We start from the raw sequence: 27,928 nt of genomic DNA on the forward strand, positions 1-27,928 counted from the left end.
TTCATACCATACATCCACACTTTTTAATCTTGATCTTTTTCAAAGAGAAGACATTCAGAATTTTCCACAGATAAAAAAATATTGGTTACAAGATGCATGCATTCTTTGTACTACGACAGTTAAGAAGAAAATAGTTTTCACACAGTATCAGAATAATCATCTCACTTCGAATGATACTAAGGCATTTTATAATTGCACCAAACAATGATAGGTCACACCAAACCAATTATCATATTGATCTTTCACTTGAAATTATATAATTGCAAAAGTATTTTTATGCTAATAAGTCATCAGCAATCCCTGTCATCTAAACAATGTCCATTTCATATTTTTGCAGGCAGGGTAAAAAATCTGGGGCTGACAAAAACAAAGCAAAACAGTAAATCAGGAAGAAAAATACTCTTACAATTTAAGGATAAAGAATTGATGGACTTATTTTACAAGTAGGAATATGTGAAAACAAAATAAACAGAAAATGAAAAGGCATATATGTACAATAATCTGGAAAAACTTTACAGAAGAAATAACATGCCAAAAAACTGGTTAAGACACCTTTCATACTTCATATCCACTTTTCAATGTAGAATTTCACCTCTTCGTAAATTTTCTTTTCCTGGAAAATTGTGGAGATTCCACATCAAAGTCTTCAAGGCTTTTTGGAGAGCTGTATGCAAAAATTTAAGAAATGTAACTCATTAAAAATTATAAATAAATCAAAATGTTTCACTATTGCCAACAAACAGTGGTGTCATGGCAAAATTAGCAGTGCCAGAACGCACTTCCCTATACATACAGTAGTTTTTCCCTGTACTTTTTTTAAAAGTAAAATATTACTGTGTTTTTTTTATTTGTATGTAAGTTACGTTCGCAAATTTTTATTTTGGCAACAAATGTATGCATTAGAAATTTCGAGGCACCAAAATTGATAAAAGTATTATTTGACTATTATGTTTTTACTAAACTAGTGCCAGAACGGCATTCTGGTACCATGACACCATTGCTAACAAATGAAAATGTCAATCTGGAAAAATTCAAGGCGGTTAAGAAGGGGGTGAAAACAATTAAGAAATTGCTTCTTTTGACATATCAAAATGAAAAAAACATTATTTAATAAGCACTTACTAGTATTAAGTATCAGCTAAGAGTAGCATTAAAAATGATAAACATTGGATTTCCAAGAAAAAAAATTATCAGATATCATGAATACATACTTTAAAAAATACTGCACTAGAAAAACATCAAGCCTATAAACCTATAGAAACACAAGCATTCAGACATTTCATTGAGCAATGAACTTAAATTTTATTGAATCTAAAATTGATAATTAACATTGTCCCTGCCATATGCCGTCTTATGGTCTCTAACATGACTTCAAATGCAATGTACTATATAGAGACTACACATTGAATATCATAAAACAGTTGGATGAGAAACTTCACACATATGTAGAAGTACCAGGCCACTGAGGCCTGGAAGGGAGTGTTTCAACAATCACCTAATAATAAAGGAGTTAGACATGGTTTATCGGAAAATAGCACTAGTTTCTTTAAGGTGATGATTGGAGAATGTAATCTCAAGTGGCTTGAGCTGTTTCAAAAACATCGAAGAATTGGTGCAGAGCAACAGCGGAACAAATAGTAAAGACAGAAAAAAATTGAAAAAAAAAAATTATATTCCCCACATCTTAGCCACTGGTGTGTCAATGTAGCTAGGTCGTTGTCCATACTACTCCGCAAAAATTTAAACGAGAGGGACCTTTGATAAATCACTTCTTCAACCAAAGTTTGAAGATGAGACACTACCATCTCTTTGAATCTTGAAAAAAGTTGGTATGATATAAATCATTCAAAACTTTATTGCCACCTAGAAGACGTACCCAGGTCACCAATGGGAATTTCATGTACAAATAGAAAATGTATAAATTTTGCAAAAGTAATATAACTATCCAATATGACACCCTACTCTCATGCTAGGAAAAATTTTAATACATGCATAATTGCAGACTTTTGTGAAAAAATCCTTTGCAAAAATATCATGACCCTACCCATAGTTTGGGGCAGAGGCATTTGACTCAAACAAACTGTCGTTTGATAAATATAACGATTGATGAAACAATGCTTTGCATGATTTTTATTCAGTGCGGCGCTTATAAATTGTTTGAATAGTTAGTCGTTATTTGAGTAAGGAAATTTAGTGATGCAAAAAAACATCGCCTATCGTCTGGATTTATGCTTACGTTTATCGGATAGATGTTTATCTGTCGCCGCACCACTCCTGTTCCTGTATATCTGTTCGCAACAGGTATATTGGCTATTATTTGCTCCACCTCCGGTAAAGCGACAATTCGCTATAGCGAGTGTTTGTTAGTGCACCGTGGGGTGTCGTTATATCGAGGTTGCACTGTACATAGTAAGGTCAACTTCATTGATGTTGAGGGTTAAAATCCATGGTGCAAATTACACTCAACTAAAGTATCCAGAACAGTCAATATGAGAGTAATAAGGCATAGTTATGACTTAAAACTTATTTCAATTACACCAAGAAAATATAAAAAGAAGCCGAGCACCATTGAACACCTGTGAATGATTCACCAACCTATACCTACATACTACACCATAAGTTGCCTCAACAGGTGTTAGGACACCAGTCATTCACAAATAGGAAGGAAATGTAGATACGAATGCCTAGCATTTACTTAAGTCCTTTATTGCTCTTGGGGATAACAAATTCCTATAGCTATTGGAAAAATATCTCTTTTAATTTATCATTTCTCTCGGACCAGGAAATATAGTAGGGTTCTTCTATGATGTTCTCCGAGTTGCTCTGAAAGATATCTGTTCTTAATTCCTCAAGCAGTAAAAGCCTAATGCATAGCCAACGAGTCTCTATTGGCTACCAGCCGAATTTGCAGTGCGGTACGCATTGATTTTATGGTTTTTGAGCATCATGCAGAGTGAATTTCTTTCACTTCAAATTCTTTTCATTTTTCACCTAAATAATGAACTGTTTGAACAAGTTTTACTGTTTTCTCGGCTTCTTAAGGTCTCTAAGCTCTCTACTAACATTGTTGTTGTCCCAGCAAAGTTCCATAATATCGCATTTCAGTTTTTCTGGATTACATTCATTGATTCCTTGGTGTAGGATTTCTAAGAAGTATTTCCATGATACATTGGTGCTTTAATCCTCTGTTTTAGCAATATGTTCAACTACAGCAATGTTTATAACGCACGAGCATTACTATCATATAAGTATGTTGAGAAAATGTTTTCGATTCTATCACAAAGGATTAGCCAATAAATAAAACTGGAGAGAAGTGCAAATAAAACTATTTGCATTCAAATATACAAATAAAGTACGGCAACAATTAAAACAATTATTACCATAATACCCCTATTTGTTCATCATCATATTATACTTCCACCACCAATAGTAATCGGCGAGCTATCTCCTGTCATCTGTTTCTCATAATTACCTATGTGAATATATATGTAACTAATGAGCAACCATTCTCTTTCAATTAAATCTTGCTGATAGTCATATTGGACAACACATTCTTACTGAACGAATAATATCTGTACTTACCCATTGATGGAATTTTTTGTTTTATCTGTAATATCAGCCTTTGCTGTTTCCAGAAAATCATCATCCGACTCATCTGATGGGCCAATAACAGTAACATCAGGAGCATCCTGAAGAAGATTTTATTCTTGATTAATAAATAATAAGTATAAGTACATAGTCCCAGGCAAAATGTAAAATACAAGTAACTTAGAAGAAAGAACATCACTTTATAATATGCTATCTTTCCAGCAAATTGATCCTTTGAGTAGAACAGAATTTCAAGTGCATCTTTTCTCTTCGAGAAGTAGAATTAAGAACCATATCCATGCTTCCACTCCAATGGCATTGGATTAACTACAGTCAGCCATCTTGGAAAATCTTACCCTAATAAAATTAGGTACATATATCTTGTCCTCGAAGAATACAATTACAAGTTCCATTATATGAGCCAGTAATCAGGAACATAACCACATGGTGTGGGTGCTTCAGCTTCCCTCCCCCCCAAATGTTTCCCATGCAGTGACTTACGGCAGTGGATCTGCAAAGGAGACCACTAGTCCCAGAGGAGCCTATTGTCTGATAATCCATTGTACAATATATTTTGATTTCATAATTTCAGCCAACTGATGATGAATTTAAATTTCAGCACTGTACAAACAAAATGTATACTTACCTGATTTTATGGAATGTTAAGTTTACCAGGGCATCATGACTGACAACCAACCAGTAGAGACCACCCGCACACCCCCAAAACCAAAATTTCTAGCTATGTGCCTGCCAGTAACTAGGTATGTCCTGCCATTTTATTTAAAGCCCAATTCCATGAGCAGGGCTCACCCCCAGACTTGGTCACAAGCATGTTAATTTCACACTAGCAGGAAAGAGAGGCCAGTAACTTTCCCTGACTCACCACACACTTTAAGGATTTTGTCTGAGGGTGTCCAAAGACTTTACTTGGGACCTTTCAATCAGCAGCCAAACTGCTAGGTTACCACAATCCCCTAGAATACTTGTGTGCATATAAATTTTTTGTTTCCATGATGAAGTGTATTAATTTCATGGTTAAACTCATTCTGATGTTGTACATTTGCACTTATCATTACTAATCAAATGCTTAAGAAAAAAGTGTACTATCGAAGGAAAGTGCTCTAGTATTCCTCAATATTGATTTTCTAATTAAATTGATGAAATTCAAAAAGCAGAGGTTCAAGGTATGTAATTGCAATTATCAGCAAAATAATCTAATCATTATTCAAGAATGTATTTCTGGCATAGCAGATCAAAATGAATAACAAGGAGTGAAAAACTTAGCCTCATAAAGAATCAGGCAGGACGCTCACAGCTGAGCTTCTCGGAAGTTGGTGTGGTATTTTTTTCCGAAAACATATATCGAATTACAATTTATGAGTTATGCTATAAATCTCTATTGTCACAGTCACAGACGAAGGGATATTTTCTCAGGATATTTGGTTTCCCCCTGCTAGCAATTCGAATTCATCTGCTTATCTCGTGAGAACTCCCAAAGATGGACTGAAAATAATTAAAGAAGAAGAAAATCCAACGGAGAAGCACGTGTATTTTGCAAAACGCCTCGGATTGTACGCTAGCACTTGACAGTAGGAGTGGGGGTAAAGCGAGCTACCTGTTGAAAATAAGAAGTTGGATGAAGCCGAGTATCAGATGGGCATGCCGCTGAAATGGCGTTTGGTAGATAAGAATGCACTTTGCTGTTTGTTGTTTAGTTAAGATAACAAAGAGCAGTAAGAATAAGAGCAGCACGCTCATCTGATACTTGGCTTCATCCAGCTTCTTATTTTCAACAGGTAGCTCGCTTTACCCCCACTCCTACTGTCAAGTGCTAACGGACAATCGGAGGCGTTTTGCAAAATACACGCGCTTCTCCACCAGGTTTTCTTCTTCTTCAATTATTTTCAGTCCATCTTTGGGAGTTCTCACGAGATAAGCAGATGAATTCAAATTGCTAGCAGGGGGAAACCAAATATACTGAGAAAATATCCCTTCGACTGTGACAATAGATATTTATAGCAGAACTCATAAATTGTAATTTGATATATGTTTTCGGAAAAAAATACCACATCAACTTCCGAGAAGCTCAGCTGGAAGGATATCAAGTTTTGCCAGAATGCTAAGTCTCCATTGTTTTTTGACATTTATTTCCTTGCGTAAAATGCTTAAATAAAGTCGGAAGTACGTTGTGTTTGGTCTTATTCTTTTTTAAATTACGCGCACATTACTAATATTTCAATCCAATAAAGGTGTAATATCAATTGCCGAAAGTCATTGTTAGATACCTTTTGGGCTAGTAGATGATTCATGCAGCAGTTGACCTCCAGAAATGGGGAACTTAGAAGCAGGTAGGCAGAAAAAGGTCGGTGGGGGAGAAAGAGGGAAGGGTGAAACAGGATTCTATTATTCTCATGTAACTTCATATTTTCTTTTGAAGCTTTTGATTCATGGTCTTCCTAATAGGAACCCTGCGCCAGCTAGGGCCTTTTGTTTGATTTGGGAGAGGAGGAAAGCCTCAGAGGAGGGGCCGAAGGCTGATGGATGGAGGGGATAGTGGATTTTGGGAATTGTGCTACATAGTTACTATCCCACAGCACTGAGGTTCTCCTGGTGGGGGAAAACGGGGATTTTTGGATTCGGGGCATTTCGATCATTTTCGGTTCCCCATGTCGAACTCTTTTCACCGCTCTAATCCACAATTTTGATGTAGTTTGTCAACTAGCCAAACGCAGTGCAGCATACACTAAATGACTAGTTTTTTCTACATTTTTTCCGAGTCAACTACCAAAGACATCCGTGCAACAGTGTATGGCACGAAATTCGAGGTATTCGAGAATGTACCTTTAGCATATTATTCGAGATCTCAAATATCGAATACTTTCGAGTATTCGAGTATTCACAGATACTATTCACACATCTCTAATAATAATTGATTGATTGATTTACGTATATTATTAAAATTACAAGAAATTAAAATTAAAGTTTTGATTATTTGTGTTTTCCGATTACTCATGCCACCTCATCACATCATTGACCCAGATAATCAGGAGCGCTCTGTATGTAAATTTGGACAAAAAAAACTTACCACCAGGGGCCTCTGCATACGTAAGAGGATGCTGACTCTTTGAGGACCCAGAGTGATGACATTTTCTTCATCAGCATCAGGAACAACTCTTTCAAATTGCTCCTTACTCCTTTCCAGATCATCTGTCTCCTTAGTAGCTTCCAAATCATCTGTTTCCTTACTTTCCAAGCAGTCAGAGTCCTTACTTCTCTCCATTTCATCACTAAGCCTCTCATTCTGCTGTATTTTGGCATAAAATTTTTTCAGGTACCTCAAGCACACCTTATCACTGAGAAACTGGAAAGCACGATGTTTGTTAGAAAAAAAAAGACTTAACCCAAAAAAAAGTTAGCACAGTGTAGACACTTAAATATGTATCAACCTAGAATCCCCTGACTTCTCTATACCTTCTGGAATACTTTCACTTCTATCCAAACAATCTGATAACACATATTTTACCCAATACTCATTCTTACAAAATGTAGAAGTGTGCTTAAAGTTGAAAAATGTTTACCTAAAAGGAAATCATAAAAATGCATGATTCATATTGATAGAATTCCACCAGAGTGATTTATTGATATCCAGAATATCAGATATCAAAGATAATTGTATCTGAGGGAAAGTGAATGAGGAAAAATCGCCCCTTGGCATCATACTAGTCTGGATTAATCATCAAATATAATTAATCAAGACTAGTAATTTTCCCAAAACTTTGACTTTCTGGACAATTGTTCTTTCCACAACTTTCCCAGACTTTCTTGATGATACAAAGAGTGGCCACCATTTAGAAATGATCATAATAATTTTTAATAGTGATGGGTCGGTTCGATTCCTCGATTCTCGACCAAGAATCGGAATCGAAAATGAGTACTTGCCAATGTGAAAAATCGATTCCGATTCCAGTGGTACTTCAAACCACAAATTTAAATATGACTGCGTTTCCAACAGTCATTTGAATTTTCGCACCGCGTTATCGTAACAACAAAACACATTATCTTCTAGGGATTTGCGAGTACTCGAAAGTTCGAGTAGAGTCGAGTAGTTGGTACCCGACTCGAGTATTTCGAGTAGCATTGCAAATGTCGAGTGGAATAAGTTACGGTTACATGCCTTTCGAGGCTAGTAGGTCCAGTAGTCTGCCGACAGGAAGCGCTATCATGAAACTCATGTAGTGATACTGTTTTTAAATCCGATAAGTCCTTCCAATGCCTTGGCTTGGTAGTTTCAGCTTGCCGAATACACTATAGTTGTCGATTTGGGGGCCGAATATCTTCACGCCAGCCGCGGCGTCCGATCGTCTACCGACCCGGCGCACACCGGTCCGAAATCGGAAAAAGCTGGAATCCAGTCCAAAATCACCTATTTGGGGATAGAGACTTGAAACTTAGCCTTAATACTCATAAATAATTACCAGATATATACTTAAATGCCATTTTACCTAAATACGACGCTTAAGTGATGATACAGTGGCCCAAACATGACCAACTTTTCAAAACCACACGCGATCTAGTTAACCCTCAAAAATTTTTAAATTTATTCAGGTGGTGTTGCCTTAATATGATTTTTATGGAATAAAAAACGCAATATTCCTTTCACTTGGTGCTTTGTCTATACTTCCAATGACTTTTGAAGATTTTGACTTTCATCTGTCTGGTTTTACAGCACGAAATGGTCGACCCGTTTTTCACTTAAAATTTGACGTAAAGTAGAAACTATCTTTCGTTTACCAAAAATATAACTCGGAAAATTTGAACCACAATATAAAAAAGAGATTTCTAAAGGGTACTAAGCAGAAATCTTGGAAAAAAACTTATGCGAAAAAGGAAATAAGAGCGATTTTTCAATCGTGCGCCAAGGCTGAGGTGCCAAGGTGCTGTAAGGCTGAGCCACACGCCGCAGAACTCGGTAACTGAGGCCGATTTTTCAAGCTTTTTAAAATTTTAGTCTTGATAATCGTAATTTAAAGCACGGATAATCATCTTCATTGACTTAAAAAACTAAACTGAGGGTGTTAAAAAGGGTTACGTATAGATCGACTTGACCATTTAACGCATTACTCGAGTGAAAATACTAAGGATTGAATATTTTTCGGAACCATCCCACCCTTAAGAAATATGGTTCGGGTATTGAAGTGAAGTGAAGAGATTAAGTCGGCATGCTAAAGAGAGAGGAAAATGAACTGTTTCCTCGAAAGGCAACAACCGATACCCTTTTTCCCTCTCCGCCTTCGCAGAGGTGAGTCGCGCGGAAAGAAGTTTTTTCACATCACTAGGCATCTTTTAGCCTTTTTTATTACTGCGTCCGTCCGATGTGATATTCATTGGTAGCGTTTAGTTTCTTTCTTGAACTTAAAAAAACAAAGAGTTTTTAAGGTTGATTAAACGACGTGAGAAGTATGGATATTTTTGGCTCCACAAAACTAAAGCTAAGTTCTTTAGTTCATTTGCTTGGGCAACTTGAGTTCCATGAGGATTCAAGATCCATGAAGATCGATGATATACTTCAAGTTTCCGAAATCTTGCAATTTTGGGAGGAAAGTACTTTTCCAGTCACACAATTATGTAGCAAAAGGCAATTTTCTGCAGGCAGTAATACTGTAGCATGGAGACATCAAAACCTGCTGGCTGAGCATGAGCATGTTGGTTTTTCTGCTTGAGAATTTGATAGGGCCAAATATTACATGATTTATATAAGTAGTATTTAATCTTAATTATGACTGTGAATATGACTTTACTCAGGGCTCTCCCTTGTAGTTCTTTTTCTTGGAGCCAATGTCGTCGGAATCGATGGAATCGGCATCGGTAGAATCGGAATCGGAATCGATAAAATTTTGGAATCAACCCATCACTAATTTTTAATGGTGAATATCTAAAAAAGACTGACTGGAGAAAATGACCTAATTACATGAACTACTAGCTGATATTGATCTTTTTCTTAGGGAATTGAACCTTCATCAGGTAGACTACAACTGCATCATATTTTGAAATCTGGACATTCAGGAATTACAAAATATTTTGTACCACAGCACTATAGTATATTCAAGCTAGCCATTATGAAATAAATTTTTATACAGTAGCCTAAAACAATGCAGCTAGACTTATAGTTAAAAATTGGTTACTCATGGACTAATGAATTCTGGAACAATTTCTCAAGGATTTTAGCAAATTTTATCATTTGAAAAACAAAAATGACCCAATTAATTATTATCCACAACATTTTTCTACAATCAAGCAGAATCCGAGAGATATATTCAATTATTTTTAGTCTGAGGAAACTCAACAGGGCACACATTTATGTGAACTCGTTATATTTAACTCATCTTGCACTATTTAGTATCAAAGTCTCATAAAAATCGATAATGAAAATCTGTTAAAACCGTGGGTTAAGAGGTATGGTTTACCACACTAAATTAATTCTAAAATACAAATGCAAGAATTTTTCGAAGTAGCACATTTAAAAAACATTATTCACAAGAAACTCCTGAGAAAATTTCCATATGCTCGAATTACCTTGGTGAGTTTGTTATGCAATGCGGTGTACTGCTGCTTTTGCAATGGATCATCCAGAGCAATATCCATCATTGATAAAGAGCGCAACAGCACCGTTTGAAGGGCTAATGCATCAGAACTTTCAAATACTTCCTGACAAAATGCAATTCCCATGTGGTTGTGCATATTGACTTCAGGCTGAAAACAAACATTTATATTTAATGTTAAAAATCAATTGATATAAAATTATTTTGTCATAACATATAATTATCAATGAAATTTGAATGAAGATGAAAAATACTTTTCAAATTTAAAAGGACCAAATTTACCGATTTATTTCATCTTCTCATTTAACAAGCATTTTCATAAATAATTCATACTTGGATCAGACAGTTCCTCACCTCAGCACGGGACACTCCAGGACGAGTGAGATCCAAAAAGAATGATGAAACACTTAATAAATCCACAGTCGCCAATGGGGACGTGTCGGGTGCGTCCATTAATGTCCGCAATGCTATTAGGGAAGCAGATGCCAAACTCTCTTGAGCTCCTTCACAATGCATTGCATATGATGGGAAAAAAGTTCCCATCAGCTGATGAAAGTAATTCTCATCATCAGCTCCTGAAAACAATTAATTCTGGTCAGTAAAAGCAAAAGATGAAACTAAAAAAAGTCTTCAGCAACTCAGAGGAAACTCGCCATTTCATGAATCGGCATAATACAGTTTTGATAGTACGAAACAAAATTGTGGGCCATGACAAAAAGCCTATGATAGAAGCACAGCAAATTCGAAAATACAAAATATATTGGAAGTGCAAACCTCAATCAATCAATCAACAGGAAGAAGTTATATATTTCCTTCACGAAAATGTGTCAAAAAATCAACACCAAAAACCATTAATAATGTATATTTACAATGGCTGTTTGTTTTCATTGGGTATGGAAAATTACTCTTTCTGCTGAGCAGTGGAATTCTACAGAAATCTGAAATTTCCCTTTCTAACATAGTATTATTATGTATCTCTCCATTCAAAATAACAATACTTTAATAACTAAAGGCTGTTATGATGATAAAAAATTCTTCTCCAGCCTATATTAGCTGCAATTTAAATAAAATATGTATCAACTTGTCACCAAATGATAAAATGAAAACATTAAAAATACCATCATGATGGAGACTCGAACCCTGGTGCTCCCAGTGTGAGTTAACAATCCTAACCACCACACTAACTGACCCGCTGGATGGACAAACAGCTGTTTTGGAATAATATGTATAAAGCATGTTAAAAGTACCACCAAATTAAGGCCAACTCAACGGAACCACTACCAATTCTGAGAAGCGTTCAGCTGCCCAAATGCCATAAAAAATATGGTATTGAAAAAGGCGTAGCGAGGTATGTGGTCTCCCCTTGCGAGTGCACATGCTAATTTTTATATAAGAATAAAATATGTAACACCCTCATCCAGAAAAATTATATGAGGAAATTTCTGCTTTTGATAAGCTAACATATATATCTTATGAAAATATTTACCTGAAGTAGGGGTGTACCACATCAAAACAAGCCGAGACAGAAGTTCTGGAGAAAATATCTTGGAGAGAAACAGCAACTTGCACAGTCCTTCCACAGCAACAGACCTCATTTTGGAGTGCTTCAATAGCAAGAAGAGTATTAAGCATTAGATTCAATCATTACTCCTTTCAATTGTTGGTGAGTAGAGCAGGCCTGTGCGTCAGGGAAGCCCTTGCAATATTCAATCATGAAAAAAATTGTCTTCCTCTTATTGTACACTTCACACCCGGAAGTTTTTCTCGTGACAATGCTAGCTCTTTTTTTTACTTACCATTAAGTAGGTCAGCTCATATTAGGAAAATAATATTGTGTCCTAGCTTAACCTTGAAGTTAAATTCACTGAAGTTTCAGAGCAAACAAAAGTTTTATCAACAATTTATTCTGGGAATCAATACTCCCTCGTGTTATGTATTTACTGAAGACATCAAGTAGTAGACAATATGCCATATGTATTTACATCAAAGCCAAGAAGACTCATCAGCATGAAATATACATTGATTGCTGATTGCTGCCTTCAATTAAAATCCCAGAGCATGCCTTTTGATGCTGATAAACAATATTAATATAAAGACATAAGGAATAAACCCATCTTCATCCACATAGCAACACTTTCAAGGTTATAAAGCCTAAAATTTACTTGGAGTACATCATACTTATTAATGAATCTTAACTTGAGGATGGACAAATGGAAATCAGTCTCAATATTAACATGCAGATTTTTACCCATTGCATGAGAAAATCTAATGGACATTGGAAATACATCCTTAGGTTTGTGTCTTCCCAAGTACGAATGCATAAAAATACCTTATGATCCAATAATGAGGTTAAAATAGTCATCAAGTTCACATTCTTCTTCTCCTTGTGTGATGCAGCAATCCCAGAACTGTCACTTTCTAAGTCATCTGTAGAGACTGAATCAATGACATCATCCATTATTCTACTTCTCCTTTCCTTCTCAGTGGGCTTATCGTCAAAACCTAATGGATTAAAAAAAAAAACTCAGAAAATCGAAACTTGGTCAAAACATGATATAAAACAGAAAATTGTTCACAAAATAATACCCTCAGGCATGTCTGCAACATCAAATGATTCAATTCCAAACAAGCAAAGAATATCAAATATGGCCTTCAAAGCAGATACACCCAATTCAAGATCTTCATCAGTTGTTCTTGAAATCTAAAAATAAAATTTACACAGTTGATACACAAAAATGAAAAGGAAAGAGTTTTATTAGCAATATAAGGATAAAACTGTCCACAAGGACTTGACATTGGGACAAATACTGATGATGGAAGCATTAAAAAATACATAATATGTACATTTATGTAAAAGGGGACTCAAATTACACAACAAACTTAAAAGTTAGAATAAAAACCAGAACATAACATTATTACTTCATCTTATTTGAAAAGATATAAATTCAATTAAGTGCTTATAAGGGGGATCATAAACTATGAACTTACCACACAAAAGAAGAAGACAAAATTAGTTTTGGCCAACTCTTTATCCAGATGACAAAATAATGCAAGAGCTTCCAGACTTTTTGAATGGACAGTGTAATTATCAGTGACCTAAAATTGAGAAGTAAAACTGATCATACACAATCTCTTTTGTCATATATAGAGATCACGTAAGCCAAAGATAAAAATATAGATTCTGTCACAGTGATGAAACAAATACACATTTAACCAATTTATCACTCACCGTGATGCATTTCATCACAAAGTCCTCTCTTAAATTGGTAAGCGTTGGAGATATTGCCTTGATTTTTGACGATTGTAGCATGCTCACTATAATTTCCAAGCATTTAATCAATGTGACTGGATCATTCTGCTCTTTGATCGTCTGTCATGGAATTAAAAAAATTATTAATTAACAGAAAGCAAAAAATAATGACTTCTTGAATGGAGGAATATACAACAAATTAAAGGTGAATTTTGACTGAAAAGTTATGAGATAAACAAATAAAAGTATAAAATAATTTTTACTCACATCTGTTTCAACAAAAGACTCCAAGTCCAATGATTCAAGCTGAGATTCAAGATTTCTAAGAGTTTCCTTTATGGTCTGTGCAAGCAAGAAATCCTTTTGAATGATTGCATTCTCCTGCTTTTCTATCTCTTCATTGATTTCTACTCTTATTTTAGCTTTCTGGAATACCAACACATTATAATTTACAAATTGATAAGCATTTTCAGGCTTCAATACCATATTTCCTTAACTAATAGGTAAGGTATGCATAATAAATAGAAATATAGATGCATCAGTGTCCTAACATTAAAAAGAAAAAACCTTGAAGTTATGTCTAAATCCTTGAATTACATACTAATTACAGAAAAAATAGGGGGAAAGTAAGCAAGCTGACTTATGAAAGCATTTTTTTCTTCCATGATGAATAATAAATAAGCAGAAGAAAATGGAATTGTTGTTGAGTGACATGCACTGGGAGTATAAATTTGAATGAATTGATTTATTCAAAAGATTACACATAAATAATTAGTTATGCTGCCATACAACCTTAATTTTCCTCTCTCTGACTTCCCATTCTGGTAATGGTCTCTTTTGAGAAACACATGGGCAATGTATCTTCTCCACAGTATCTGATATCAGTTGGATGAAATCAACAGTCTTTGGAATAACTCCCTCTAGGATAGGTACAATTGCTGGCACCAAATCAACCTCCACTACATTGCTTAAGAGCAAGTCAATCAGCAAGTCCTTCAAATTAGATCTAGAAGATAAAATGAACCATAATTACGACAAATGATGCACCAAAAGGAGAATTTTAACAATGAATTAACTCTCTAATACCACCGAGTGACTTCAAGATAAAAGGACATAATAATCATAATTACACACATGCAAATTAAAATTTATCATTAAAAATTCATTTTTACCTTCCTGTCTCATCAGAATAATCATAGAGTTTTGTTGCCTCCACAAGTTGTTTGAGAATGAACTTCCGCTCAAGGTTTAAAGAAAAACTATCGTCCTTCTGGACATTTCCATACGAAGAACTGAAGAAACTACAGACAGAATGCAAAAAAAGACGGATTAGTTTAAAAGTAAATGCTATGGAATAGAATTTATAACCAGAGAGAAGGTATTCAGGTACATTAATGCGGCAAAGCCAAAACAGACAACCAGTTACATGAGAATAAAATAGTAGTATTTGATGAGGGCTTAAAATTGGCCACAGACAAAACATCAGACCAGTCAGTTGACTCAAACCCCACCAAGTCTTACATGAAATGCTGGAACATATGGACTAATTGCCAAAGCAATGACTATGAAAATTAAGTACAGTGAGTCCTCGTTCTACGTCACCCCGTTTAACGTCATTTCGCGATAACGTCACGAAAATTTTGAGACCGTCATTCGTTTATCGCGCCTTTGCTTCGCGATAACGTCAGGTCTGGTCAGGTTTTTTAAATTTCGCGCGAGAAAAAATGCGAAGCGGCGGGCGTTGCAGGTTGTTCGTTTTGTGGGCGGTATTACAGTCAGTCTGAACGAAGTGTAAAACGGTGTGTTTATTGTCAATTTCGATTGCGTTTATAGCAAATTTTCTGCAAAATGAATTCTTAGGTAGGTGCGCAAATGTTAAGTGCGTAAATGTCAAGTAAAGTTTTAGCAAATTTTACTTTACATAACGGTTTTCTGGAACCTGAAGTGATTTCTAGGAATTTTTCCGGGTAGAACTCGGAGTATTTGTCGTCACTTTTTCGCCGTGTTCTCAATAATCTTGGTTCCTGTAACTGCGACGATGTTTCAGCGATGATGATGCCCAGGTGACCACCGTGACCACCATAACGAAGCCGAAAAAACAAACGTGGGAAGATACAAAAATGGAGAAGGATGTACGTCGCTGCTGGTATTGCCGTCAATGAAGACAGGGACTCGTGTTTATGCCATAGTTTGGCATTCCCATCGTAAGAAATGGCCCAAATATGATACGCTAAAATTTTTTCGCGTAGGAATTGTGAGGTCTAGGAGCCGATATTCACTTTTTACATTGTTTCTTATGGGATATTGTGCTTCGATTAACGTCATTTCGTTTATCGTCACATTTTTCAGGAACGGTAAGTGACGTTAAACGAGGACTCACTGTACTATGATCAGCATGAAAATATTTTTATTTTATCATTATATTGAAACTTTTGAGTGTTAAGCGTGTCATAAAATTCCAATAAAATTTATAGAAATACCAACGGCATTGAAATGAATTTATGAAAGCATATCTAAGCTGGAGATATGTGCCATCCCATACTCATTTCCACCTTGATAACTAACAAGTGGAGTGTCCAAAAACAGGGTCTGAGATTCCAATCAGACTTTGCAGACATGCTGTCCACCAATGACCACCCGTTTACAGTTATATAATCAATAGTTAAAACAAAAATGTTTTTTTTTTAATTCCAGCTCTCATGAAAACCATTCTGAAAGCCTTATCTTCAGAGTCATCGTTTCCCAAGTGGCCAATGTGTGTGATTCCCTAAAGGAGAAAATATGTTTGAGTCTAACTCATGTAACTTATTTTCTGTCTTCCCTTCATAAATTTCCTCCCTCAGAAGCCTGCAGAGCAACACTCATCCATGTTTTTTTTCCTAAAAACTATATTATTTGTGAGGATTGTTTTTTTTAATTTATAGCACTCCACAGTAGCAGACGTTTTCTCATTTTTTTCATACAGAGGCAGCCTTAAAAACATTTTATGCCCGTATTGTAACTAGGTGTATTACTGCACTATCTCAACACTTGATTGCCACTTTTGCTGCAATATGATGTAGTCTTATGGATTTCCACTCTTTCAAAGTCTGGGGTGGTCTGATGAAGGAAAGGTTTCTTTCTCCGCAGTTTTGGGTGCAGAAGCATCTTTTCAGTGTGTGGCAACTGTTGTATTGTAATGGGAGACTCCCAAAAAGCACCTTGCTCCTTGATTTTGGTATTGCCCCTCATAGCAAGGGAATTATCGAGTTAATAGGTAAAATTTTAAGAGCTCCATTCATGCTTTTCTATTACCCCTCCGTGCAGTGGTCAACTTTTGAGTAGATATTGAATGAGTAATAGCAAAACTCTGGTTAGTAAACTAAAAGTGAATTGAAAGAATATTTGGTCTATAGTGTCATATTGTAACATAAAACAGGAAATCAAATGCAGAGAGCATGAATGTATCTAATTATGATGTGACGTAACATAATTAAAATATTGCCTCCACATGAAAAATGAAAACGTGCTCACCACTACCATACGTGTAAAAAGCTTTACCCTAAAAAAAATAAAGTTTTGCGGAAAAAAATCATAAGTGTGTCGATAGCTCCACTGCACAAATTCTCAAAAATCACCCACCGAATCAAATCCACTAGACTCGAGACTTTGACTCATCTAGTACTACAATGGCTACTTGATGAGCGGATTTGATTCGGATTGTTGAGCATTTGTGAGGTGGAGGTATCAGAGTGGTGCTCCACAGGTTTCCACAAAAGAAAAATGGTAAAGAGATGAAAAAAAATGTTCCACCAGACCGCATGACTCCCATGTCGTTCCTCTACTCGAGAGTCATACATTGGCCACTGATGACTGTGAAGACAGGCTTTTGATAGGTTATTCATCAAGGCTGCCATTTTTTAAATGTCTTTTTTGTTTAAATAATTAGTTATATAAACCCAAATTAGGAGTGATTAATGGAAGTACCCAATGGACTGCAAGTCTACTAAGTTTGATTGAATACTGAGATCCAGTTTTTGGACACTCCCCGAGTAAGTCTTCCAACATTATAATATGTAAACATAAGCAGTGGGCGAATACTTGCATAGTTTTAAAATCATGTAAGAAAGAGCTGAATAAAAATACAAACCATATTAGCAATTGGAAAGTACACCCATGTCTCGTATAGCGCAATTTCGATATAGCGCAAAGTCGTTCCTCGGGGAAACATTGCAACGCAGTGTAGCCTAATCAAAAATCTTAAACGCTCTCGTGATAAAACGTGAACTTGCGCTAAGTACACACGAAATTTCTATCATTTTACGCATATTAATATTATTGCTTGCCTCAAATCTTCTATTTTGTTTATATATTAATCGAAATCCATTGTTGTGCTATGGCCAAAAGTATTACTCGTCATTGGGTCCAGATAGCCGGCCTACCGAAGTAATTTATCTCGTCTCCTTAACAGAATGAGTTAATTTAGATCATTAATTAAGCGTGGGGCTAGTGGAAATGAGTTTTTTTAAGCAATACTGGTTGAGACGTAATTTTTGCCGTCATAGGTTATCGGGCGATTGACTTCCAGGTAGAGAGTCTACGCTAAAGCCTTCAAGGTCATCGGTATTCACGGGGGAGAAATGGAGGGGTGGCCGAGTTGCGCATGAATAGCATCAACATATAAGAGGGTCCGCTGTAGAGTCTCAAACACAATAGCTTCGTTCCCTCCCCGCAGTCGTAGGCCCTCTGCGTCTCAAGAATTCAGGTCAGCAGTAGAAGGTGATGTCGATAGAGCCACGCAGAGTAAAAACCAAGATAAAATGGCAAAAAATAGGAATTCGGGTAGAAAAATCAAGAATTTATCAAGAAAAACCTTTAACCCAGAAGAGAAATTGATATAGGTCAATTGCTTTGAAAATGGAGAACGTCAAAGCGATATTGCGCGGAAGTTTAAACGCACGATGCCTTATTCTGAATAAAGACGAAGTTAAAACATCAGTGACCTCAGCCGCACCAACTTCAACCAAGCGGTCTACACATACGGAAAGTTCATAGTGAATCAGAGCAAAAAGACGAGAGTGGTAATCGCTCCGAGACATTTAGTGAAAGCTCCGGTTGGTTCCAGAATTTAAACGGCAAGCAGGTATTTTCAGTATTTTCAGAACCCCTGAGATATCAGGTGTTAGCCCACCCGCACAACAGGAGGGAATTTCAAAAGGACGTAAGAATTTTTTTTAACGTGAATAAAAGTCTTCAAATGCGTGCATACTATCTTTAAAGATGTTTTAAACAATAAACATTTATATAATTAATGTTTTCTAAGGCTATTTATGGGAATATATATGTTTTAGAGGAAATTCAATACCCAAGACCTATGCTACCAGGAACGCATCCCTATCTTCTCAATGTTAAAACGCTCTCGTATAACGCAAATTCGTATAGCGCAAAGACCCCAAGGAACGCATCCCTTGCGCTATACGAGACATGGGTGTAATGTTAAATACAGGACACCATAAAGTGATTTAAGATAATGTTAAAATGTAAATAATAAAAAGACTTATTGTAATATTTACCTCCTGATATAATCACACATTGGAGATAGATTAGGTAGAATTCTTTCCATCATTTCTGTTGAGTTTCCTTCATCCATTTCACTTAAATACTGAGCTGTATACCGCCAGAAAAGAGCTCTCTCAGGTGTAAGGCTGGCCAATGGAACAGTTTTTGCCTCCTTGTCCAGCTCCGTGTATGAAATCAGGTCTTCAATTTCAAATTTACTGAAATGGATAATAGTGATATATATATCCCATGAAGCTCTCTTCATTTCAATAGCGCTCATCATCAAATAATTATAGATTTTCCCAATACTTGGAAAACATACTTCTACCGATTAGGTCATGGCATTTAGAGCTAGGAAAAGTACCTATAGGTTATAATGAAAGATGATTTGCAATTTTCCATAAAAATAAATTTAATCCGACCTGAGTTTCGATGTTACTACATCATTTTCAAGGTACAAAAAATTAGTAACATCGAAACTCGGGTCGGATTAAATTTATTTTTGTGGAAAATTGCAAATCATCTTTCATTGTGAATCAATTCCACTCCATCTCGCTTGATTCCTCGAATTTTATACCTATAGGTTGATAGATCAATTGTATTTTGGATTCAAAATACCAATTACTCATGATATTTGTCCACATTTCTTTGTAATGCATGCAATGGTTTACAAGACACAGTGGTATAATGAACCTGCTTATAACAATTTCCCGCTTCTAATGAAGTGAAAGACGTTCCCTGCCAAAAGAAGCCTCTTTGCCATGCAAAAAATCCTGCTTTTAGCTAAGGCATACTGAAAATGTCCTGCTAGTAACAAAGTTAGTGTTTAGGGTAAGATATATGTATTTCATACTTTCAACCTCCTCTAACCTGTTATAAAACATTGCAAAGTCATATTTATTTGAAGACACTTGAGAGCTCTAAGAGATGAAGTGGCGAAAACGCACCAATGAAAAAATGTTTGGATAACTAATTAAAATGATTGATGATGTCCAAATTTCTTTGTAATGCATGCGTCAGTTTACAAGGCACAGTGGAGCACATGAATGAACATGTTTGCAACAAGCTCCTGCATCTGATGAAGTGAAAGACAAAGATGGATAAAATATTAGGTAACTAATTAGTTACTAGCAAAGGCCTTCATGATGAGTAGTAAATGCTCACATGATTTCCATGTCATGAGTATCCACCATGTTGTCAAATGCCTGATGACAACAGTTTTACCGGCAATCCCATCTACATCTTCAGGTCAGAATTGGAGGTTGATGCAAAATTAATTGCACATTTATGATCAAAGTGGCGGAACTGAAATACGACTGCTACCAACACTTCAGTGTGCATATACCAGCCATTTGTCAGGTGCGTTCTTCATGAAGTCTGTAAGTCTGACCTGTGCCCAATGGCTACGTCTCTATTTTATTGCTTTCTAGCCTACACATATGGGATATCACCATATCATTGGAAGAATGATTTCAAAAGACTCTTTCACCTAGGAAAACAGCAGCTGAAGAAATTGGTTTTAAACAAGATATTGATTCTCACTGCTGCAAAGTGATCACATGTAAATTAAAGAAGTTGGTAGAATTTAAAGTAATTTTGGGCGTAGCACAATGTAAACTTCTACTTACTTCCATTTCTCTCAGAATTGAGTTTGGAAAGTTTGAGGAATAGTCATTGCACATTTATGCCATGAATTCTGTCGTATGAAATCACATCTAGATATTTATAGTCACAAAATGAAATATTTTACAGAAGAAAATGGCAAATTAGTTGACTGACTATTGTGGGATTGGCGAGAAGACAGCCAAACTTTGAGATTCCAATCAAATCGCTTAGATTGCCATGTTGCTGGCAATGTAGCAATGAAATTTTGAAAAATTCAGCAAAATCTGCCATGTATACATGCTTCCATTACTTAGATTTCTACATAAACAATCTTCTAATGTACAGTACACTCCCGATTATCTGGGCTAATGATGGGGAGAGACGGCACGAATAATCGGAAAACACGGATAATCCAAACTTTCACTTAAATGTCTTGTAATGTTCATAATTTACATAAAACAAACAATACATTATCATTTATAAAAAGATCGCGGACTGGCAAAGAAAGCTCTCAATGAGTAAAAGCATTCAAAAATAACCGAATAAATGCATAAATAATCATAATATATTGTTTGTTTTACATAAATTATGAACATTGCAAGACATTAAAGTGAAAGTTTGGTTTATCTGCGTTTTCTGATAATTCGTGCAGTCTCTCCCCATCATTAGCCTGGATAATCAGGAGTGTGCTGTATTCAAGGCTAAAATTCCACAATACAAAATGGATCAGCTTCCACATAAGAAATAACTTTCAGCTTTCACTCGAGAAATGAATTTAATTGCATAATATGTAACCCAGAAGCAAGTTAAAACTTTAATAACAGATATTAAAGGTAAGGCATAAAAAAATTCAGAAAAATAACTACATAGATATGACAGAGTAAATATGTATATACTGAAATAACCAAAAATAGCTTACCTGCATAAACACTTGAGTACCAACTCCAGAAGACCAGGCTTAGTCCAATTGGTCACATCAAGGATGGATAACAAAGATAAAATATCTTCGTTACAACTTTTTAACCATTTTGCCAGAAATTTAGTCTTCACGAACCGCTTTACAACATCTGAAACATGAAAACACGCTTGTCCACATCAAAGGATAACCTTACATATCAATGACCACATAAATCTACCAATGCAGTAACTATGATAAGGAGATTATTTTGCACAACAGAGCATGGTAAAATGATATGTAACTGAAAATGATGAGAACCATTCACAATCACCTCCCAAGAAGTTTGGACACCGATTTCTGTCTAATATTTCTATGACCTTTTGCACCCAATTCATTCCAATACCTGTTGCTTTCAGGATGGGAAATATACGAAAGGGAGAATGGAGGAGGGAAGTAATTGGATAGAAGGGGAGGGGTTCATAAGGGAACTGATAAACAGATAATCCAAAGAATGCTTAAAAATGACAGGTATTTTCCAATCCATTGTATTCACTGTATGATAGATTTTAGGAAATAACCTCAGACAAGCCAGTTATTAACCTTTGTAATAGTGCAAATGAGATTTTTTTCATCATTATGACAGCTACGCATGTGTTGTCAAACAACCCTTTTATTGACTAGGAAATACTCTTGGATCGATTTCAGATACTTTAGATTCCTTAATTTCTCAGCCCACACTATTATTGATACCGATCACTGCTACTTAACCAAATCAACCATCACTTTGATTAACAACCACTTTACAACTTTATAAAAATCAAATACTACACAGTTTAATTATAGCAGCTTCTTCCTAAATCTCACAATATTTGTAATAAAAACATTTAAAGAAAGGACTAATAAACAAAACCAGATAAACAGCAAATAACATCATAGAACTTTTAATGCACAAGGTAACGCAAAAATTCAGTTTTGAAAACCTGTAGCAAGCACACTCAAAAGTCATGATTAGCCATCAGTAAGCTACATTTTCACATGCATGGTATTTGATAAAAATGGGTACAACACATGGAATAAGAGTCAGCTTATAGTTTCTCAATAATCTAACTGAAATAAAATCTCAGTCATCACGAATTGTTCTTAGGTTACGAATAGTCTTTAATTTTCAAGTGAAGGTGTTGGAAGACTAACGTGATGGCTAAATTTTAAAACTAAACGTTATAAATTACCAGAACGATCATTAAGTCCAGCTTGAAGCAATCTTTCTCTGTGCTGAATGGATAAGATCCTCACATCAACCTTTTCAGCAAGAAACTCATAAGCATGACGGCGCACGGTTTCACTAACATCCCGTGTTCTCATGACCACATCCATTACAGTATCATTGGTGGTGGCGATGGTTGAGAGGACACTCAATCTGACCTCAGCACTGGGGTCATTTGCAAGATGGAATTTCATTGCTGAAAAAGAAGCAAGAATATATATAGGTGTGGCAAAGATTTATGATGCAAATTTTGAAACATTTTCATCAACCAGCAAGTTATACGCAATGGTCATCAGTTAACAAATTTAGTTTTAAATGCAGGTATATAAGCTAAAAGCTAAAAATAAAAAAAGCTATTGTACGTATGAAGGAGTATTTAAACCAAAAACTTGAAACTACAGGGAGAGTTCCTTTGTGGCCAATAACAGAAAAAAAGCTCTAAAACCAAGTTAAGACCAAAAAGTTGCAAGGTTATATGTAAATTTCTTGAAGCTTGAATAGATAAAGAAAAACTCAATTTGTACTTCCAAAGAAGAAATACCTTCATGTAGTGCTCCTAAAGAAGAACAGTTAAGTTTTAATTTCAACATGATTTTTAAGTTTGAACATCTTGGAGTCATAATTGCCAAATGATAGCAATGACGATCCAGACTATGACATAAGGGAATTACAATTCATCAACATCAAAACTGTGCAGGAAACACTAAGTTTTATCCTTGGTTGATTCTCAAGGTGTTGTTTTACAGGATGATTCATAATGATACAGTTAAACATCAAATTTTACACTTGAACTACTTGAGTTCACAAGTAAGTATATTTTAAAAGTAAGAAAAGCTAAATTAATAAACAGGCTCCACATTTTTTTCCAACAAAATTCCAAGAATCATGATGGAGCTTCACCAAGCTTATTTCAATAGTGAGCTTTCATCTATTTTCCTCGTATTTCGTTAACTTGCACAACTTAGCCAACTCAACAATTGCATTAAAAAAATAAAAGCAACACGAAAATATGCAAAACCTGCACTGAGCACTAGGAATACTATGCACTTAATATTAATTTTTTTATCTATTACAAATCATTTCTGAAATTTTGCATTAAATACACTCCATTAGCAAAAATTATGTCCTTCTGTAAAGAGAAGCCACTCATCTAATATTAAATTGGATCGTGGAAGATATATTTCCCCCAAAAGTTGACTTGGCAGGGAAAACCCTTCAGGGCTCAGAATTTGTCATAACAAGGAGGGGATTTGCCTATTGGGGTCCTTCAACCATGTCGCTGCCAGAGCCCATGAGTAACCAGTATGTTCCAGATTGAGCCCCAGGTTAATATTTTCCAAGATAGAAAACTTTGGATTCATCAGTATAAAAAAATTAAGTGCCCCACATTGCACATAAAAGAATTTTAAATTATTGGCAGTGTTAAGTACCTTGAATGACGGAACAATTTTTATCACATGGATCCTGCAGTCTTCGCAGAGCCATTATTGCCTGGGCCCGAACAGCTGGTCTCTTGTCCTAGAGATCAAGAACATGCATAAAAAAATGTTCAATGGAAATGATAGAAGTAGTAGCATGATTGATAACTTATACCAAGGAAATAAAATGAGAGCTAACAGTAAATAACTCTAAGTGGGGTCTTTCATTCATGCTAAATTTTGGCATTTTAAAAACTAAAATCAATGCAAATACGTACATTATGTAATGATAGCTATATGTATACTTAAAACTAAGTACCTATATACATACTAATGCGAGAACAAATCTCTGATAATGAGTATCAATATGAGGACATACTTACACTTAACAGTTTTAAATTATTAGAATTTACTAACCTTAAGCCTCTCACTCATGCACTTATGAAGCTGATTCCACAGATTCATGTCCAAGCCAGCACTTGGGGGAAGCGATTCAAGCAGTCTATTGGCAAACTGACACACACGGAAACGAACTGCTTCACTTGAAACTCCATGATTCTAGAGGCAACAGTTGGGATTATTCAACAGATTAAATTAATTAGTCAGACTAATTACTGAAGCTAAAAAAGTAATTTAATATCTCTCTTACTTTGAAAATAAACTCAAAGATTCCATTTAGAAGGGGATCCACAGTAGCATTGTCTTCATCCTCCTCTTCTTCATTTTCAGGGACAAAGGAGACACAGAATTTAGCAGCAAAATCCAAGGTTCGCTCGACTGAAACTAGTTTCTTCGCATAGCTTAATGGTATTTTGAGGCAAGAGATGAACTCTATCATAAAGTCTCTCAGTGAATACTGAAATAAAAACGGTTTCCATTAGTAAAAATTACGTTGCATTTTCATGAGTCACCAATAGAAATTCATTAAAATTAGAGAAAGAAAAACAAATTGTTTCACACTAAAGATGACCAATTGGTATTTTGTCAACATTATAATACAACACTGACAAAAGGTCCTGGAAGATGAGCAGTTATTAACAGTGTCGCACAATAGAAATGAGACAATAAAATACAAAAATAAAAGTGAACATGGGAATCAAGTATCAAGTCCTATGTATCTAATCTAATTGTTGCAGTTAAAATTTATTTATCTCATAAAAAAATGAAAACCCTCCTAGAACGAGAGTCATTTCTTTCAAATAAATTCATGAATTAAGCAGATATACGATTAAGACGCACATTTACTTTTAAAAAATATGACTTCAATTTAAAAAAGTGCATGATGCCATTAGATATCAAGAAAAGAATCAGGCGAAGGGGAAAGTGGCAAAGCTTAAATAGGGATAAGCCGCATGAAGTGGTCATACATATTTAGAGAGGAAGAGTTAAACTCTCTCAACCCAGAATTAAATGTCTTCCATAATTTCTTTAAATTATCGGCTATTCCTTTTGGGCTTGAAATACACAAACAATAATAATAATAATAATGTTTATTTGTCCAGAGATCTAGAAGTACAAGGGGTACACTGATATAGGACACGTCAGGTTAAAAAATATATATACAATAAATACAAATATACAATGATGCAGGATACGTCAAACTTTGTTTAAGAATTCATCTATAGAATAATACATTCTTAATTTCAAATATTTTAGTAGGTTGGTCTTAAAAGTAGTGACACTTAATGGTGCCTTAAGTTCAGGTGGCAATTTATTGTAGAATTGAAGGCCCATACAATTTGGACCAGCACTGGTATTCTTGGTGCGCACATACGAAATACTGGGGTAATGATAGGCGAGCATGGACTTCACCCCAAAACAAGCAACAGGGAAGTGATTTTCTCACATTCAGGATAATGGGGCCACTTCTTTTTTTGGACCACCCCACATTTGGAGGATTTTAATATAGGGTGCCTGATGGACTCAACCAGGATTTGAATCATGAAGCCCTTGATTACCACCCAAACAATCTAGGCCACTTCACTTCAGGTATTTAGAGTGAACAGAAAATACATGTCTTAAACATATGAAAACAAAGAAACTCAGAGTTAGACCATCATATGTTTACGTTTGATTGAGGGAAGAAATACCTTCATTGGTCCTGGGGGAAATGGGTTGAGGAGGGAGTCTCCCACTGACTTTGGGAGCCATAATGAAGGTCAAAGTAGGCTCTTTCATTCATGCTAAATTTTGGCATCTTATCATAATGAAGGCAATGGCAGATGAAATAGAAGTATACATATATGTAAATGACTTTCCAAACCTTCCATATGCAAAAATTGTTCTTCCAATGCACCCTTTCCCATATACTTAATGCCAAAAAATACTGAGAGCCTTCAACTTCAAATCTTGAATAATAAAAATGACATGAAACTAATTAAAGTCAGCCAATAATGCTTGGTAAGGGATAACAGTGAACAGAAAAAAATTAGAAGGCTGAATCATACGAAAACAAGGACAATCAAAAGAAAAATGGGATGGACATAATTTTACAAGAGAGAGATCAGGACATGTTATTCGAGTAAGGGAGTTAGTCGCATACACTGGATGCAATTAGGGGCTAAACTAGCGACCAGAATTAAATCATAGTTGCATAATAACAATGGAATGATAGCCGTACAATATGGTCCCCTACAAGAAAACCTTACAGCAATTTCCTAAGTAGTTACCTTTCTTAATTGCTTCTCCTCTGAACCCCTTACCTATGGATTAATTTACACTATTTCATAAGAGCTCGCGCGAGAAACAAAGGGAAGCTGAAACACTTTAATGATGAGACTTGACGAACGATCAAATTATAAATCTGGGCAATAGACAATGAAAAAGTTATAATTACACCTAGTAATACATGAACCAAAGGCTCTCAGGAACACCTATAACTGCCTAAAAACGCTATTGGAAGAACATAGTATGGGAGGCATTTAAATAATAAAGAAAATTGCAAAGGATGGGAACAAAATGTAAGGATATAATGGAACAAGAAATCTAAGTAAACAAGTCGAATTTTCGAATTAAAAAAAAACGTACCGTTTTTCTAATTATAACTGATTAGAGCATTCTGGTATTCACGGTCGTTTCTTTAACTTCTGTATCTTGCGCTCGTTATACCGTTAAATAAATAAAAATTATAGGTACAGACACCGATTTAAAGGAATAAATACTTTATCTATTGAAAACTTCATGACATTGTATTGTACCCAAAAGAAAAGCCAATATGAGAAAAAAATGACCGCAACAAAAAGCATAAAATTGGTAAAGGCCTAGTAATAAAATGTATCTCTACATTCTCCAAAGATACATCGGAATAATTAGCAATAAGAGAACTAAAGAAGCAACATTTCAGTCTTTACCTCTCCAAATGCACTCTGTAGATCCTTTATTTCTTTTGTATGAACTGTCTTGAACTGGGCCTCGTTAAATGCATGCTTCATCTTGCTTCTCAAGACCTGAAGATTTTTCACAGCCATTTTCTTGTAGCTCGTGAAGAAGGCACAAAATATTCACATTCACAGTCTTAAAATACTTAAGCGAGAAATACTTTCACAGACATTCACATAGGGCACATAAGACTACTCTGTCCACGTCAAAATCATTCGACCTAAATGCATTTAAATTGATATCAAAAATGCCAAACAGAAAATAAACACGATAAACACCCAACCCAACGGTCCAACTGGCAAGCAGCTTTCAATTTCGATCCCGCCGATTCCGCCAGAATTTTTTATTGATAGGGATGCCATCTAGTGTGACGAGCGACCAACGCCGAAC

At 35.5% G+C, this 27,928-nt stretch overlaps 1 protein-coding gene across 1 annotated transcript; it reads right to left on the reverse strand.

Annotated features, from left to right (window-relative positions):
• On the reverse strand, positions 1 to 27,858 carry LOC124153908 (condensin complex subunit 3). The gene is made up of 20 exons (XM_046527308.1): positions 27,511 to 27,858; positions 24,810 to 25,016; positions 24,578 to 24,718; positions 24,173 to 24,260; positions 22,708 to 22,938; positions 21,500 to 21,647; positions 18,990 to 19,193; positions 14,610 to 14,738; positions 14,230 to 14,443; positions 13,705 to 13,863; positions 13,417 to 13,557; positions 13,176 to 13,283; positions 12,774 to 12,888; positions 12,517 to 12,689; positions 11,674 to 11,791; positions 10,542 to 10,762; positions 10,162 to 10,338; positions 6,674 to 6,949; positions 3,583 to 3,689; positions 1 to 664 (listed from the first exon to the last, which is right to left on the reverse strand). Exons 1-20 carry the CDS (start codon positions 27,625 to 27,627, stop codon positions 589 to 591), a joined length of 3,150 nt encoding a protein of 1,049 aa, XP_046383264.1. The 5' UTR covers positions 27,628 to 27,858; the 3' UTR covers positions 1 to 588.
• Between the last annotated feature and the right edge of the window lie 70 nt (positions 27,859 to 27,928).

The sequence above is a fragment of the Ischnura elegans genome, chromosome 2 (genome assembly GCF_921293095.1).
Source record: "Ischnura elegans chromosome 2, ioIscEleg1.1, whole genome shotgun sequence".
Taxonomy (NCBI): domain Eukaryota; kingdom Metazoa; phylum Arthropoda; class Insecta; order Odonata; family Coenagrionidae; genus Ischnura; species Ischnura elegans.